The sequence below is a fragment of the Pinus tabuliformis genome, chromosome J, assembly GCF_031772625.1.
Source record: "Pinus tabuliformis cultivar Carrire ecotype Pingquan chromosome J, CPIR1, whole genome shotgun sequence".
Taxonomy (NCBI): Eukaryota; Viridiplantae; Streptophyta; class Pinopsida; order Pinales; family Pinaceae; genus Pinus; species Pinus tabuliformis.
In genome coordinates this window covers 370,739,928-370,756,682 of record NC_142295.1, presented here as the reverse complement: position 1 = coordinate 370,756,682, position 16,755 = coordinate 370,739,928, and the positions used below count along the sequence as shown (strand labels likewise).

Here is a 16,755-nt window from a genome sequence, read left to right as displayed (position 1 = left end):
AGGCCAGGTAATCCCAAGCTTGCTAGAGCAAATCCTTCCAAAAATGGTGCTCCAAGAAATTGCCCATTATGAAGCCCTAGTTAGGCAGGATCGCAAGTACACTTATGATCAACATGTGCAAGTTGAAACTCAATAATAGATTCCAAACACAAGCACTTCTAATTGTGCCTAATATGTAGGCAATCAATGTCTACTGGCATGCCAATATTCTTCTTGGGTGCATTCTGGCAACTTCTCACAAAGATTAGGAGTAGAACATTTACAAGCTTGCTGAATTTGAAGACAAACTAGAAGTTATGGATAAAAGCTCAATATGCTCCTCAAGATGTCCAGTCATAACTCATTTTTAGTCAGAGTCTGCATAATCCTCCTATCCTATATTCTTTTTGTCTAACTAATTCTCTCATCAAACAAAATCAACACAACTTGAAAATCTTAGAGTTTAATCTCCAGTCTAGCCTTCTTCAAAGTTCACCAAAAAAAGAAGCTTTGTGACCTTTTGATAATAGTAATGCAAATATATATATATATAATTGTTATTATTTTATATATGTATATTAGCAAAATATTTTATTAAAAAAATAAATAAAATCAAAATTTTAAAATTAATTTATATATATATATATATATATATATATAAACTTTTCAAATTAAAATTATATATGTCAAAGCAATGTCAATAATATTATATATATATATATATATATATGAATGAAAAAAAGAAGGTTACCCAAAAAAATTATCAATATCAATGATGTTAATTAACAATGAAATGATTTTGGCAGTGAATATCTATGATTCTTTTCTAATTTTATTTAAAATTTGTAAAAAAAAAATTAATTTCAAAGTTTAATTATTAAAATTGAATAATTAAAATATTAAAATTAAGAATAAGTATGAAGAAATATGAATGTGACAGAAATATATAATTTGGATACATGAATGTGTATAGACATATAAAGTATGGATACAAAAATGTGTAAAGAAATATGTATGTGAAAGAAATATAAGTATACATAATTCGAAAAATAATTGTGATAAATGTGTGGTAAATGATCAGATAAATGATTAAGTAAAATGGAAAATACAAAAAAAAAGAAGAGAATAGGAATGTTGTAGTTTACTTATATATTTTGGAAATTTTCCAATCATATTTTCAGATAATATTTGTCTCAACTTTAGGGAGAATTTATTGAAATCACAATCTTGTTAAATTCCCCACAATCCAATTACCCAAAAAGTTTTTCAAAAGTTGAATCCACATATATAATCAAAAATACATTTTAAACAACAAAATATCACAATTTGACCAAAAATTATTTAACCAAATTTATGCCAAAACCCCTGCGAGGATTTATTGAAATCACAAACTCGTTAAAGTCTCCAGTCTCCATAATCCAACTCGTTAAAGTCTCCACAATCCAAGTGCCCAAAAAGCTTTTCAGAGGCTAAATTTATACATACAATCAAAAACCCATTTCATACAATAAAATATTACAATTTAACCAAAAATTATTTAACCAAATTCCAACCAAAAACTCGTTAAAATCTCCACAATCCAAGTGTCCAATTTTTTTTTCAGAAACTAAATTTATACATACAATCAAAAACACATTTCAAACAATAAAATATAACCAAAAATCATTTAACCAAATTCCAACCAAAAACTCTAAAGTATATACTATATATTTTTTCAAATAAAAACAACTCATAAAACATTTACGACATACTCAATATGGTCAGGAAAACATGGGACAATGAACAAAAAATTTCAACAAAAACTGAAACAGTTTGCATGCTTTTGAATATATGCCATAAATGTTATCAGAACCCCTCAATCACTAAACAGTGTATTGTACTGAATTTCACTAATGGTATTCTCACATTCTACACAGAGTAGATATTGGAATTTGGGAGAGCACGGGCTTTCTTGGATTAAATTTTGAACCACAAGCCTATGGTCCGTGAGTCTTACATATCTAAAAAGTGCGAGTAGAATACCACTGCCTTTGCCATCATCATCTGAGTACTGGAAATTACAAACAGTTCATACCAACTAGGAATTCAAGTTTAACAAGTGATACTGGTTTGTTTTAACCCTGAGATGGTGTAGCACTGAGAGTAGCATGTTTCTCCATTACTCGACGTGTTGCAATGGCCGCTGCTTCAGTGGCCCGCCAACTGCCATTAGCCATTAAAGTAGCAAATTCAGAAGTAATTTCTTCTTGAACTTTGGTCCGTGCATCACCCAAAGGATCCTCTGGTTGAGCTCCACCCTCCAAACAGTTTGATCCACTTTCACCCGCAGCTTCATTACAATTATTGGGCCCTTTGGCATCTGAGTTGGTTGAGTCATCTAATAGATGACTGACAGGTTTAACTGTAGGTGGTATATTGCTGCTAACATTAGTTTCAACTTTTACTGATTCTGACACCCGTCTATCTTCTTGCTTGTTTGGGGATTTTGATATTCCTCGCTGCTGCACAAGGTTGGACGTGGGTAATGAAGCACCCATATGAGGAACTTGAGGTACCCCTCCATATCTTAGAGTAGCTTCAAACTGCATTATCATTGGCACTGCTTCACAGAAAATGGGAAAATAAAAATGAAAAAAAATGAGTTAGTGATATAACGCTCAAGCTCAGCAACATTCTTCGCATCCACACTCTTCTGCATAAACATCTGTATTGAAAACGACTTACTTATTAAAGGGCCCATTGGGCTGTTCATCACTTCTTGTGGGAGCCTAAGGATGAAATCTGGGATGTTGCAGCCAACCAAAAACTGTGCAACCTCATTGCTGAAGTTGTTACAGTTATGGTGCAACAAACTATATGTTTCAGCTGTATAGCGAGGGCTTAGTTCTTCCAGGAATTCTTCAAACATTTCCATCGGGACGTGAGTGACACCCAACTCAACCACTTTCCACGGTTTTCCATATGCAGTTTGCCCTCTAGGGCTGTGTTGAATACCACCCCCAAAGTAATACTCCTTCCCATAAACTACCACACCGGTATGCCTGGACATAAGAATAAAAACACATGCCAAATAATGTTCAGTGTAGAAAACAAAATCTTGGTGCATTCCAATTCTTGTAATAGCATGGATCTATGTTAGTTTCATCATATCTGGAAAGTATCAGGAAAGCATTCTGTAAATTCAAGACGGATCCTTTCAATAGCCATTTGGCATGATTGCATGCATCAGAACAACAATGACTTAGTTATATCATATATGTACAAATTTCATATAGAATTCAACTTAACTCACATATATTTAAAAGTGGCTTTTGGTGCTTGAACAGCACGGGTACTGGATTTGTTAATCATTTAGTTTCAATGTTTGCAAATATTGGTATTATTTTAGAAATGAATCAACAAACGTCAAAAAGTATGAAATCTTAGTGGAAATACGAGCAACAAGATAAGCAGGTAAACTAATTTTGCTCCGAAAATTCAAGTTTCATTGAAATATTTTTTGGATTTTACATCTAACACCTAGCAAACTTAAAAACCATTTTTCTGCTCGTATTAAGCATCAATAGCTATTGCTCAAATGCTTTTTTGCACCCCCAAAAAAACACTAAAACCTCACCCCATCAAATCCAAAGACTGCACTTTCACCATGCCATAAAACCTCTTAGATTCAGCAAGGTTAATTGTTTTCTTGGCCACTACTTCCTCCAACATTTTTGGATGTCTCTTCTGTGCAAACCTTTCATGAAAAGTTCAAAGATCATCCAAAGTAATATTTAAATTGTAAAGTTTATCATTTTCTATGAAATAGCTCTACAGGTTAGTTCAGTTGGTCGAGTTTCGTTGCTAAAGCACCTCACTGCTAGCGAGTTGTAACGAGGTTGCGGAATCAATTCTCCTCAAGAACCTCAGGGTTAGGCTTTGCTAATAAACCAATAGGATGTGATCCTTTCAGGTAGATCTACCTAGATATTTCTTTAAATTAAAAAAAAAAAAAAACAAAACAAACAAACATTTCCATGGATAATTTAGGCGAGTTAGAAGAAATCATTTTCCATGGATTAATTTAAGCCACTGTGAATAACCATTCTAACCATTGTGTAGGGATTAAAAGGTACCATTATAGATTCATATTTTTTTTTAGTGTAGAAGATTTAATTTTAGAAAGTATGAAAACACGTTACAAGCCTATCGGCAGAAAATGTCAAAACTATACTGATTGCAAACCAAAACCCAGGAATGATAAAAATTCACTTAAAAGTTAAAAGGCATGTGCTACCGACTTAGGACACTTAGAAGAAATCATTTTCCATGGATTAATTTAGGCCATTGTAGAGATTAAAAGGGACCATTATAGATTCATATTTTTTTATTGTAAAAGATTTAATTTTAGAAAGTATGGAAACACGTTAAAAGCCTATCGGCAGAAAATGTCACAACTACGTATACTGATTGCAAACCAAAACCCAGGAATGATAAAAATCCACTTAAAAAGGCATGTGCTACCGACGAAGACATCAAAAATGGAAACAAGGCCACGCAATTTTTGGAATTTTCATTTTTAAAATATCCACAAGGAAAATTTGCATAATTTAGCTTAGACTCCTTGTGCTCCTTAAACCCCAGGACCTTGGTCATATCAAATGTGATATGTGACCAGGAAATACAAATATGGGCATGGACTTGCAGTGGCCATCCAACGAGATCTCCCCCAAATATTTTACAAATATTTTACAAATCCATCACGAAAATAAAATAGAAACAACTCATAAAACATTTACGACATACTCAATATGGTCAGGAAAACATGGGACAATGAACAAAAAATTTCAACAAAAACTGAAACAGTTTGCATGCTTTTGAATATATGCCATAGATGTTATCAGAACCCCTCAATCACTAAACAGTGTATTGTACTGAATTTCACTAATGGTATTCTCACATTCTACACAGAGTAGATATTGGAATTTGGGAGAGCACGAGCTTTCTAGGACTATATTTTGAACCACAAGTCTATGGTCCGTGAGTCTTACATATCTAAAAAGTGCGAGTAGAATACCACTGCCTTTGTCATCATCATCCCAGTACTGGAAATTACAAACAGTTCATACCAACTAGGAATTCAACCTGGTTTAACAAGTGATACTGGTTTGTTTTAACCCTGAGATGGTGTAGCACTGACAGTAGCATGTTTCTCCATTACTCGACGTGTTGCAATGGCCGCTGCTTCACTGGCCCGCAAACTGCCATTAGCCATTAAAGTATCAAATTCAGAAGTAATTTCTTCTTGAACTTTGGTCCGTGCATCACCCAAAGGATCCTCTGGTTGAGCTCCACCCTCCAAACAGTTTGATCCACTTTCACCCGCAGCTTCATTACAATTATTGGACCCTTTGGCATCTGAGTTGGTTGAGTCATCTAATAGATGACTGACAGGTTTAACTGTAGGTGGTATATTGCTGCTAACATTAGTTTCAACTTTTACTGATTCTGACACCCGTCTATCTTCTTGCTTGTTTGGGGATTTTGATATTCCTCGCTGCTGCACAAGGTTGGACGTGGGTAATGAAGCACCCATATGAGGAACTTGAGGTACCCCTCCATATCTCAGAGTAGCTTCAAACTGCATTATCATTGGCACTGCTTCACAGGAAATGGGAAAATACAAATTAAAAAAAATGAGTTAGTGATATAACGCTCAAGCTCAGCAACATTCTTCGCATCCACTCTTCTGCATAAACATCTGTATTGAAAACGACTTACTTATTAAAGGGCCCATTGGGCTGTTCATCACTTCTTGTGGGAGCCTAAGGATGAAATCTGGGATGTTGCAGCCAACCAAAAACTGTGCAACCTCATTGCTGAAGTTGTTACAGTTATGGTGCAACAAACTATATGTTTCAGCTGTATAGCGAGGGCTTATTTCTTCCAGGAATTCTTCAAACATTTCCATCGGGACGTGAGTGACACCCAACTCAACCACTTTCCACGGTTTTCCATATGCAGTTTGTCCTGTAGGGCTGTGTTGAATACCACCCCCAAAGTAATACTCCTTCCCATAAACTACCACACCGGTATGCCTGGACATAAGAATAAAAACACATGCCAAATAATGTTCAGTGTAGAAAACAAAATCTTGGTGCATTCCAATTATTGTAATAGCATGGATCTATGTTAGTTTCATCATATCTGGAAAGTACCAGGAAAGCATTTTGTAAATTCAAGACGGATCCTTTCAATAGCCATTTGGCATGATTGCATGCATCAGAACAACAATGGCTTAGTTATATCATATATGTACAAATTTCATATAGAATTCAACTTAACTCACATATATTTAAAAGTGGCTTTTGGTGTTTGAACAGCACGGGTACTGGATTTGTTAACCATTTAGTTTCAATGTTTGCAAATATTGGTATTATTTTAGAAATGAATCAACAAACGTCAAAAAGTATGAAATCTTAGTGGAAATATGAGCAACAAGATAAGCAGGTAAACTAATTTTGCTCCGAAAATTCAAGTTTCATTGAAATATTTTTTGGATTTTACATCGAACACCTAGCAAACTTAAAAACCATTTTTCTGCTCGTATTAAGCATCAATAGCTATTGCTCAAATGCTTTTTTGCACCCCAAAAAAACACTAAACCCTCACCACATCAAATCCAAAGACTGCACTTTCACCATGCCATAAAACCTCTTAGATTCAGCAAGGTTAATTGTTTTCTTGGCCACTACTTCCTCCAACATTTTTGGATGTCTCTTCTGTGCAAACCTTCCATGAAAAGTTCAAAGATCATCCAAAGTAATATTTAAATTGCAAAGTTTATCATTTTCTATGAAATAGCTCTACAGGTTAGCTCAGTTGGTCGAGTTCCCGTTGCTAAAGCACCTCACTGATAGCGAGTTGTAACGAGGTTGCGGAATCAATTCTCCTCAAGAACCTCGGGGTTAGGCTTTGCTAATAAACCAATAGAATGTGATCCTTTCAGGTAGATCTACCTAGATATTTCTTTAAATTAAAAAAAAAAAAAACAAAACAAACAAACATTTCCATGGATAATTTAGGCGACTTAGAAGAAATCATTTTCCATGGATTAATTTAAGCCACCGTGAATAACCATTCTAACCATTGTGTAGGGATTAAAAGGTACCATTATAGATTCATATTTTTTTTAATTGTAGAAGATTTAATTTTAGAAAGTATGAAAACACGTTACAAGCCTATCGGCAGAAAATGTCAAAACTATACTGATTGCAAACCAAAACCCAGGAATGATAAAAATTCACTTAAAAGTTAAAAGGCATGTGCTACCGACTTAGGACACTTAGAAGAAATCATTTTCCATGGATTAATTTAGGCCATTGTAGAGATTAAAAGGGACCATTATAGATTCATATTTTTTTATTGTAAAAGATTTAATTTTAGAAAGTATGGAAACACGTTAAAAGCCTATCGGCAGAAAATGTCACAACTACGTATACTGATTGCAAACCAAAACCCAGGAATGATAAAAATCCACTTAAAAAGGCATGTGCTACCGACGAAGACATCAAAAATGGAAACAAGGCCACGCAATTTTTGGAATTTTCATTTTTAAAATATCCACAAGGAAAATTTGCATAATTTAGCTTAGACTCCTTGTGCTCCTTAAACCCCAGGACCTTGGTCATATCAAATGCGATATGTGACCAGGAAATACAAATATGGGCATGGACTTGCAGTGGCCATCCAACGAGATCTCGTATATTAAAGACGTTTTGAACGTGTGTCCCCCAAATATTTTACAAATCCACCATAGTGACAATGTTAATACATTTGAACTGTATAAGACTAACCAAATTTCAGACAACCAAAGTCAAACTTTTGATGTCATGCCACATAGACAGGAAACACTTTTCCAGCTCCAGTCAGTAACTTCAAAAAAATAAATGAAAACAAAAAACTTTTATTAATGTCAGACTTGATGCAAGAATGCAATTTAATTAGAATTGTTTCTAAGGTTCCAAATTGTTAGAACTATTCTAAATCAAAATTTGTCATCAATCCGACCTCCACATTGAGTTAAGCACATTTGAGTTGATTTCTTTGCATGATAGGTCCATTAAAGTGGTCAATGGTTATTGAAGACTGATGGTATTCAAGCCTTTGCACATATTGCCTCTTGCCATCCTTAATTAGCTGAAGCAACATTCACTGGTAGGATACTACATAGAGTGCATCTCTAGTGCCTTCAGCCTTTAACCTGCTTGGCCTACTCGATATCAATTGTAGGAATTTTATGACTACGTTATACCATACAAATTGTTTATCCTCTATGACTACTAAATATCCCTAACTTCATCCTGCCCACCCTTTAAATAAATGAGGGGATATAAATGACAACTTCTGGTAGAGACCCCCTTTCATGAGATTCCCTCTTTATATGTAACTCAGTGTTCTTGGAAAAAATGTAACTTAAACATGCAGGTCGACTAACAGTGACATCTACTTAGACTCGTCGATATCTTCCCATTTTTTAATTTAGTATATACAACTAATCCAAAATCCCACACTTCCAGTGAGTTAGGAGACAGTCTCATTGACCGGATGTTCATCGTCACCATTGGTTCATTTATGACCAACGAAACTACACGAAACTACTCATATTAATTTATGATCTACTAAAACCAAAACATAAATTTGCAAACAACGGCAGAATATTACAGACATTTGTCTCGCAACCAAGGGACTATAAAAAGGGCAATTGAAGCTTATAAAAGCAATAGCATGTGCCCAATCGTTATATATTAATGTACAAAAGTAGTTTTTGAAGTTTCAGTAAAGAAAAAGAAGATTACAATATAGGATACGTCTCTGAGTAAGTAAAAAGGGGCCAAGGGATGAAATCACTCTAGAGATCGTTATATATTAATGTGAAAAAGTAGTTTTTGAAGTTTGGGTACAAGAAAAAGAAGATTACAATATAGGATACGTCTCTTAGTAAGCAAGAAGGGCTCGAGGGACCACACGATGAAATCACTCTAGAGAAACAATTGTAATACCTAATGACATTTTAAATAAAGAGCCCAAAGTTAGAGAACGGAAAAGATTACAAAAGAACTTGAAGAAAATCTGATGGAAAGGCTTAAAAAGGAAGACGAAACTAATGAATTGCATGTTGAAAAGTCAAAGAAAGAAAAATCAAATGAAAACTCCAAGCTTGATTTAGAAGAATACCTTATAGAAAAACTTGAAAAAAAAGCCCCAATAAAGACATAAAAAGGAAGAAGTAGCTAACGCGTTGAATAATAAAATAAAGAAGATTCAATGACAAAGGTTGCTATATATCACCACCTGCACCATTTAGAGGAACAACAGTCATCAAAACAAGGGTGTGAAAGTCAACAAAACTTCATATGAGGCAACATGGAATCAAAAAGGCAGCCAATATGAAGGCACATCGAAGACTAAGAGTAATGCATGGAGATATCAAAGCATCACAGCGAAGACATGGATCCAAAGAAGAAACCAGGATCAAAATCAAGAAAAGACTACTACAATTAGACCCTATCTCCACATTTGGCTGCATTGGTTATTAGGTTATATTATATGGCTTCTTCCCATGTTTCGAGGATGAAACATGCTAAGGGGGATGGAATGTAATATACCTAAGGAAGATAATATGGACTACATAGGGAGGTATCTAGAGGGATAATTAATGTAATGTGGCCATAATAATGTAATAGGTCTACTTTCTAATTAAAAGGAAATAATATAATAATAAGGGGCATTTGGCATAAGGTCCCCAGAAATACTCATAAGAAAGTATACATACATGAGTATCATTGTGTTCAATGTGTATGTATCATTGTGTTCAATGTGTATTAGATTGTACTACCCTGCAATAAGCATGGTTTGTGGAGTGATTCCTTCCATAGGGAGCATTTGATGGTGTTAGCTTACCTTAAGGGTTGTTCTCTCTATATTCTTGTGTTGTTCATGGTGAGTTCCTTTGATATCTTTTGTGTTTGAAGACTAACATTTGGAAATTTTCATGGTGGAATCTCTCTTATATCTTTGAAGCTTTACTAAAAAAATTCAAGACATCTCAAGAGGTGAAAGTCTCAATGATACATGATATGATTTCCCTTGTCATGTGCATGCTAAACATATGGGGCACTCATCCCATTACTTTAAATATTTGTGATTATACCATCCAATTAGTTGTAACAATATGTAATTAACAACTTCAATTTGTCCCTCTATTTGCAAATGGAAGGAGATACTCCTTTTTAACTTGGTGTCACTCATTTTTTTTTACATCTCACTTATCATCTAACCCTCTAGCCTCTAAGACGCCCCCATCAATAATTGGCTCAGAAGCAAGTTTGAACTCATGTGGGGAGTATAATATTTTTCCTCTCAACCATTTGAGGTAGACCCAATTGAGATATTTCGATGTCCATCATTGTCTACAATGTGATCCAAAGGTGGTTGAGAAACTTAGGGTCCCTATGTAACATAATAGATGTAAACAACCCAACATACACACATGTAAAAACAATGTTGTTGCATCTTACCCCATAACCAAAATTTTTCAAGGAATAAACACATACATATTTCTTTTATTAACAATCATAAATATCTAATTGTGATGACATTGTGTTCCTGACAACCATCCTACAAAATAAATGGAATCTCTCTCCCATGGTTTCGAAGGACACTGGAAGTGACATCTAAGTTCCAAATTTTGGTTTGGAGGATTAGAGATGCTCCACAACGCACATTATCTACTAAGTTCTTAGCATCTGCTTGCATACAATTCCACTAGAGTCACCTCTATAGCTTGGCCACGGTCTTATTCATGAGAAAAGCCCTTACTACCCTTTATCAACCAGAGTTGGCATTCCGTAGTAATAGAGTATACCATCTTCCGTATGGAATCTATGTTTGCATTATGACACATTATCTACATCGACACCCCCCATTGCGTCCATGTATGGATGCCACTCAAGATCAACATCATACATATTCATGAAATACTAGACTTCAAGTGTATCAAGTTGAAAAATGACAACACCATTGGTACCCTTTATCCAATGTCCCTTTGCTTTCCACATACCTAGCCTTAGCCTATACATCATCCAATGTGCTAATATTGAACAATTGAACAATGATATATCTTTTTGGATGAGGCTATGTAATTCTTTGACATATTTGCACTATTGCTTCTTTCTCCTCCACAATCAGTAATTTGATTGCGAGCTAATGGAATTCTATCGTATCTCTTTTACCTTTTTACCTTTGTTTATGTTAAAGACAATGCTACTTGCTTTTCATATCTTGTTCATACCCAATGAGATGGAACTACTTTTCAATATTTTCTTAAAACAATTCCACAAGTTCATAGGCAACTTTCCTTATGATATTGTCTCTAAGTAAAACTCTATCACCATGGCAATGCATCCCCTACCAATTTCAATTAGTGCATACAGAGTGGTTATTTCAAGCAGAGGTTATGTGGTTAAGGGAAGGAACTTCAATTGACTCACCACTCTTTCATTGAATCTTAAGACGGAAAGGATTGGCCCAAAAGAATCAAGTATAACCCAATGGGAGTCCACTTGTGGGAGGTTGGATGAGTAGATATGATGATTTTGAAGGGGTTGATGTGCATTGATTAACACTAAGGTGGACAATGAAGAAAGGATTGACAGGTTTTTTATGGAGAAGTAGATGATGAAGGATGGATCGATGAGTAAGAAAATTATTGGCATCGATTAGGTAGTGCTGGTGGTGTTGATTGGTATTAGTTAATGATAGAGCATTGGGAGTTGTTGGAATTAGCAAGCCTAAAATTGTTGACATTGGTAGGACTGAGGTTGTTAGGAAAAGGAAGGTTGTTGGTGGGAGGAAGGTCGTTGATATTAGTGGGAGGACAGCAATCACTGCTCAAGAGAAAGTGATTGGATCTAGCGAAACCAAATATAGGTTGTAGAGCGGGAATATGTTATCGTTATTGGTGGTAAAAAGAGATTATCTAGTAAGTGTTAGTGATTTATTCTTGGTAGGAAGCCTATTTAAAACGGCATAAGAAGTGCCAAGGGAGTTCTTTGGCTTCCAAACTGCAAATCACTCAATTAGTTAGTTGGGTGCAAGCATTAGTTCCAAGAGACTAACAAAAGGTGTGAAATAGTTGCTTGCTCATTACATGTTTTGTTCTACTAGGAAGGTTATGTCTCAAGGCATGGGGAATTCAATTATAGTGTGAATGTGCAAAGCCCTATGGCACCGCTTTTGTCTGATTTGTGCAAGAAGGTCTTGGACCCATCTATGTTAATGAAATTTTGGAATTTGTAATCCTGGAGTGTTTTTTTGGTTTAATGAAGGGTGTACCTTGTTTCTTCATGGGAATGTTGTTTTTTGGCCAATGGTTGAATACATGCTATTGCGTTAATAATCTTTCATTGTCATTTCTTTAGCCCTATGCCTGCAAGGCAAAGTTTTACAATATTTTTCTATTGTTTGCAAAGCTATGTTTGTTGTTAGGAGCTTATTTAATCTACTATAGATAGTTTCATTGGTTAGAAATGAGTTGACAAAGATGAACATGCATCTCATCAATGCGAGTAGATCCTATTTCATTGTAACCATTTAGAGTTTGGATCATAACTTTTGTTATAAAAGTGTTTCCCCTTTCACTAGTTAATTTATCTGAATTTATCTGAGGAGAGGTTTGATGGTGAATATTAGAAGTGGGTATTGTGCAAGTGGAGATTCTTTTTGGGGATGTGTAGAAACCATTCGTAGAGCAAGGATTGGTTTGAAAAATTTATGTATAATCAACAAGGAAGAGTTTGAGTCTCCTCATGCAACATTGATCATTGTGGAACAAGTTTTGTCTCTTTGATGAAATATGCAACAAGAATTGATGCTTCTTTAGTACTTGGTTAACACCATGATTTCAATTATAATGCTTAATTCAATGAGTATGGATTTTTTGTCTCCACCAAGGATAGGTTTATTTGCCAACAATTCAACAATATCTTCCAATATATTTACCACCAACATATAGTTTGATCATCATCCCTAAATTTTGCCTCTAGTTGTGGTATGGTGGCTTCGACTAGTACAACCTTTTAGGGTAAAAACAAGGATATAAATTAAGCCATTTGGAACACTTAATGTTGAGAAGTTGAATGATTGTTTGCATCAACTTAAAATATGCTTCTCTTGAGAAGTATTTTTAAACTTGTATAGGGTCAAAATGAACTATAACGCAAGAGTGGTGAGTCAATTGAAGTTCCTTCACTTAACCACATAACCTTTGCCCGAAACTATCCAATAACAAGTACTAGGACTCCTCTCTATACAAAAACTAAACCGTCTTCAACATGTGATACATGATTCCTAATAATATCCCACATCCAATTCCCAAAGCTTATCCATTTTGTTTGTCCAAAGACAAGGCATGTTATAACTTGATTTGCAGAGTCATAATCCTTGACTATAGGGCTAAAGTATAACAAATAGGATTCACTTAAGTACTTGATTATACCTCTTATGTACTTGTATTTTAAGTGACCTAGACCCTATTCATGTTTAAATTCAAGGAAAATGTATGTCATACAAGAAAATATAATAAATTCACTTGTAAATTTGATAGAGACAATTTTACAAAAATTCTATTATAAATTTATATATACTCAAACAAAAAACAAATACAAATATTTTTAAACTTCATATTTAATCAAAAATATCAAATTAAATCTCGAGACTATACGCATGCATGCATGCATATATATGGCCACTACTTTAGATTCAACAAAACTCAAATTTTCTTTACATACATATGCCACTATTTGAGATTCGACAAAATTCATTTTTTTTTTTAAATCACCACATTGGGTGACTAAGCTTGTAGTCATAACTAAGGCTCTTTCGTTTCTTTTGTTTCTGTTGTTTAAGGTAGCTGAAAGGGGAGCACTATCATTATTGAATAGACAAATCACCACATTGGCTAACTAACTAAGGTTCTTTTGTTTCATTTGTTTAAGGTAGTTGAAAGGGCAGCATTATCATTATTGAATAGATAAATGCAAGACTCCAATTATCTTCCAAGGACATTCTAAAATCGATAAGATAACCTTCTTGATGGAGATGAGCACATATGGCAAAACCCCCTTTGATACATTAACAAAGTACACGTATGTATAGGGGAGATGTTACATTTTTCCCCCTTGCCTTCCCAAGTTTCTTTGTTCTAAAGAGACAATGTCAATGCTAATTTGGTAGAGAATGGAGATAAAATGCATTAGTTAAAGAACAATGTTAATATGCCTCGCATTTGATGGGTACAACCTCATTTTTCTTCCGCAACAATCCTTTGATGTAATCATTGTACATATAATGCACTAGCTCCATGTGAGCTATGTTTTAAGTATTCTACCAAGATGCTTACCTTCTTGTTCATAAACTTTGAAGAAAGCTCGTTATTCCATCCAAATTGCATTCAAGGGTTTCGGTCTTCCAAGTAAAAGTAGCGTTAATAGTATTCACCAATACACATGATTATGAATATGAAGACAACACATATCTCTCCCTTAATTTAAATGTGTTAACTCCACCCACGCTAAATATACTTTCAATAAATTAACAATGCAAACATAGACAACTCTATTGACCACACACTGTCCATAACAGAAATTTCGAGTTATGAGAAGAGTGTCACCAAAAGTAGGAAGTTGAAACTCATAATCCATTTGTGCTATGTCTCAACCTGGTCCTAAGATTGAAACTTACTTAGACATTTGCTATTTGAGATTTGAGAATGACTTGTGAAAATGAAAAACCTAGGATGGCAAGCTTTAAAGTTTACATTAACTAGCATGACAGAGTCTGCTTTCCCTGGCTCTACTTTCAATCCTGCTTATAAATTTACCAATGCCTAGCTCTTATCAAGCCATTTATGATTTTTTTCTTCATAAAAATAATTTTTTATTTCATAGATATAGTAATATACACAACAAGAATCATCATGTAGTTTTGCATTAATGGAACACCACAGAGGTAAGCAAGCTTCCCCTTCCAACATACGCAAGAAAAATCAGAGGTATGCTTTATACATTTTATCTCTTTCATTTTCTGACATCATTTACCAAGAACTTCTGTTCAAATAAACATTCGGGGCACGCTTCACTTCATATCTTAAATAGAGCAAAGTAGCCATAACTACTGCTAGTTTTTAAATTTGGATAGCAATCTATAATGAACATATACTAATTCACCCATAAAGCCAATTAGCCCGTTTAACAAAAACGACTTAACATGGTTTTCACTAAGCTTCTTCTAAGATTTCACACCCATCAATGATGGTCGATCATTCTCAAATTAAAAAATGTATCCCTGTTACCGAAGATGAAGTGCCATTAATGATACATATACATGTGGAAAATTCTATTAATTGGTGTGGGTGTTCTATAGGCTTATTAACCTAAACTAAACTAACTAATTTATCTAATATTTGCAATCCATTAATCATACATCTCTTGCTTCCATTAATCATACATCTCTTGCTTGGCTATTGTAAAAACAGCAAGAAAGAATGGAAAAATAAGTATATTTCACAGAAATCAGTCTACATTAAATGGAACTATAAAATATAACTCTAACCAAGTTAAAAACATATAATGAGATTACAACCATGTCAGGAGCGAAGGCCGTTCTCCAACTTCCAAATTTACATGCAAATAATATCCTCGAGTATTTCAAATTCCATATGTGCATGACATAGAAGTTTCTCATGAATATTGTTATGTGTTCAAACATTAAAACTAAAATATGCTTACCAAATTCCTTCGATGGCTTTTCCAAGAAAAGTAGTTGAGAGTTGACGAGCAAGTCCTTGGCTTAGATCATAAACATTTACCATGACCTTCTCTCCTTCCTGCATGATGAGGATGATTAGTAATTTCCTTCCATGTAATAATCTCACATGAATAAAAGCACAGGCATATTACACAAAGATACACATGTAAACTCCTTTATAAAAAATGAAAACACTCTCCCAAGGGGTGAGACGAAGTGAGGTGTTCCCCTTTATTTAGGCTGCAGAGCGAAATGGGTGTGATTCTATGCATTACATTTTGAACCTACTGTAAACTCCTTTTAAAAAAAATGAGATATTTATGCATTGCATTTTGAACGTACCGGCATGGTATCATGATATAACAAAACAACAAAACCAAAAATGTACACCAAGCATACACATCCACGTGGGTGAATACAAACAAATATAGAACGTCATCATTCATGCACAACAGCCACAGACTACATGTAAATATCCTTGTTTCCTCATGGACATGAACGAAGAGTGGAAAGGATTCTCAGATGATATGCTGTCCACGTGGGTGAATACAGACAAATATAGAACACCATCATTCATGCACAACAGCCACAGACTACATGTAAATATCCTTGTTTCCTCATGGACACGAACGCAGAGTGGAAAGGATTCTCAGATGATATGTTGTTTCCAAGTCTTTAGTGATTATGTTCAGTTCGAATTCAAAATTTTCGATGAACTTCATTTATATATAAAAAGGGTTTAGATTAGGTAGTTGGGAGAAACCGTTATTTTTTTTAACCAGATTCAATTCTTACATGTATTAATTTAGATAGTCCGGAGAAATTGTTATCTTTCTTATCCAAATTCAATTCTTACAGGTAATATTTTGAGTTCATAATGAGTAATATTCATACAATAAATTCAAACACCTTATTGTGTGAAGAATCCAT

General features: G+C 34.5%; 2 protein-coding genes across 2 annotated transcripts; both read right to left on the bottom strand.

The window, feature by feature from the left end:
• Positions 1 to 1,769: 1,769 nt before the first annotated feature.
• On the bottom strand, positions 1,770 to 3,043 carry LOC149227280 (uncharacterized). The gene is made up of 2 exons (XM_089375477.1): positions 2,704 to 3,043; positions 1,770 to 2,578 (listed from the first exon to the last, which is right to left on the bottom strand). The coding sequence occupies exons 1-2, from the start codon at positions 3,026 to 3,028 to the stop codon at positions 2,094 to 2,096; spliced, it is 810 nt and encodes a 269-aa protein (XP_089231603.1). The 5' UTR covers positions 3,029 to 3,043; the 3' UTR covers positions 1,770 to 2,093.
• Positions 3,044 to 4,803: 1,760 nt separating this feature from the next.
• On the bottom strand, positions 4,804 to 15,900 carry LOC149227279 (uncharacterized). The gene is made up of 3 exons (XM_089375476.1): positions 15,807 to 15,900; positions 5,740 to 6,056; positions 4,804 to 5,616 (listed from the first exon to the last, which is right to left on the bottom strand). The coding sequence occupies exons 1-3, from the start codon at positions 15,887 to 15,889 to the stop codon at positions 5,132 to 5,134; spliced, it is 885 nt and encodes a 294-aa protein (XP_089231602.1). The 5' UTR covers positions 15,890 to 15,900; the 3' UTR covers positions 4,804 to 5,131.
• Positions 15,901 to 16,755: the final 855 nt, after the last annotated feature.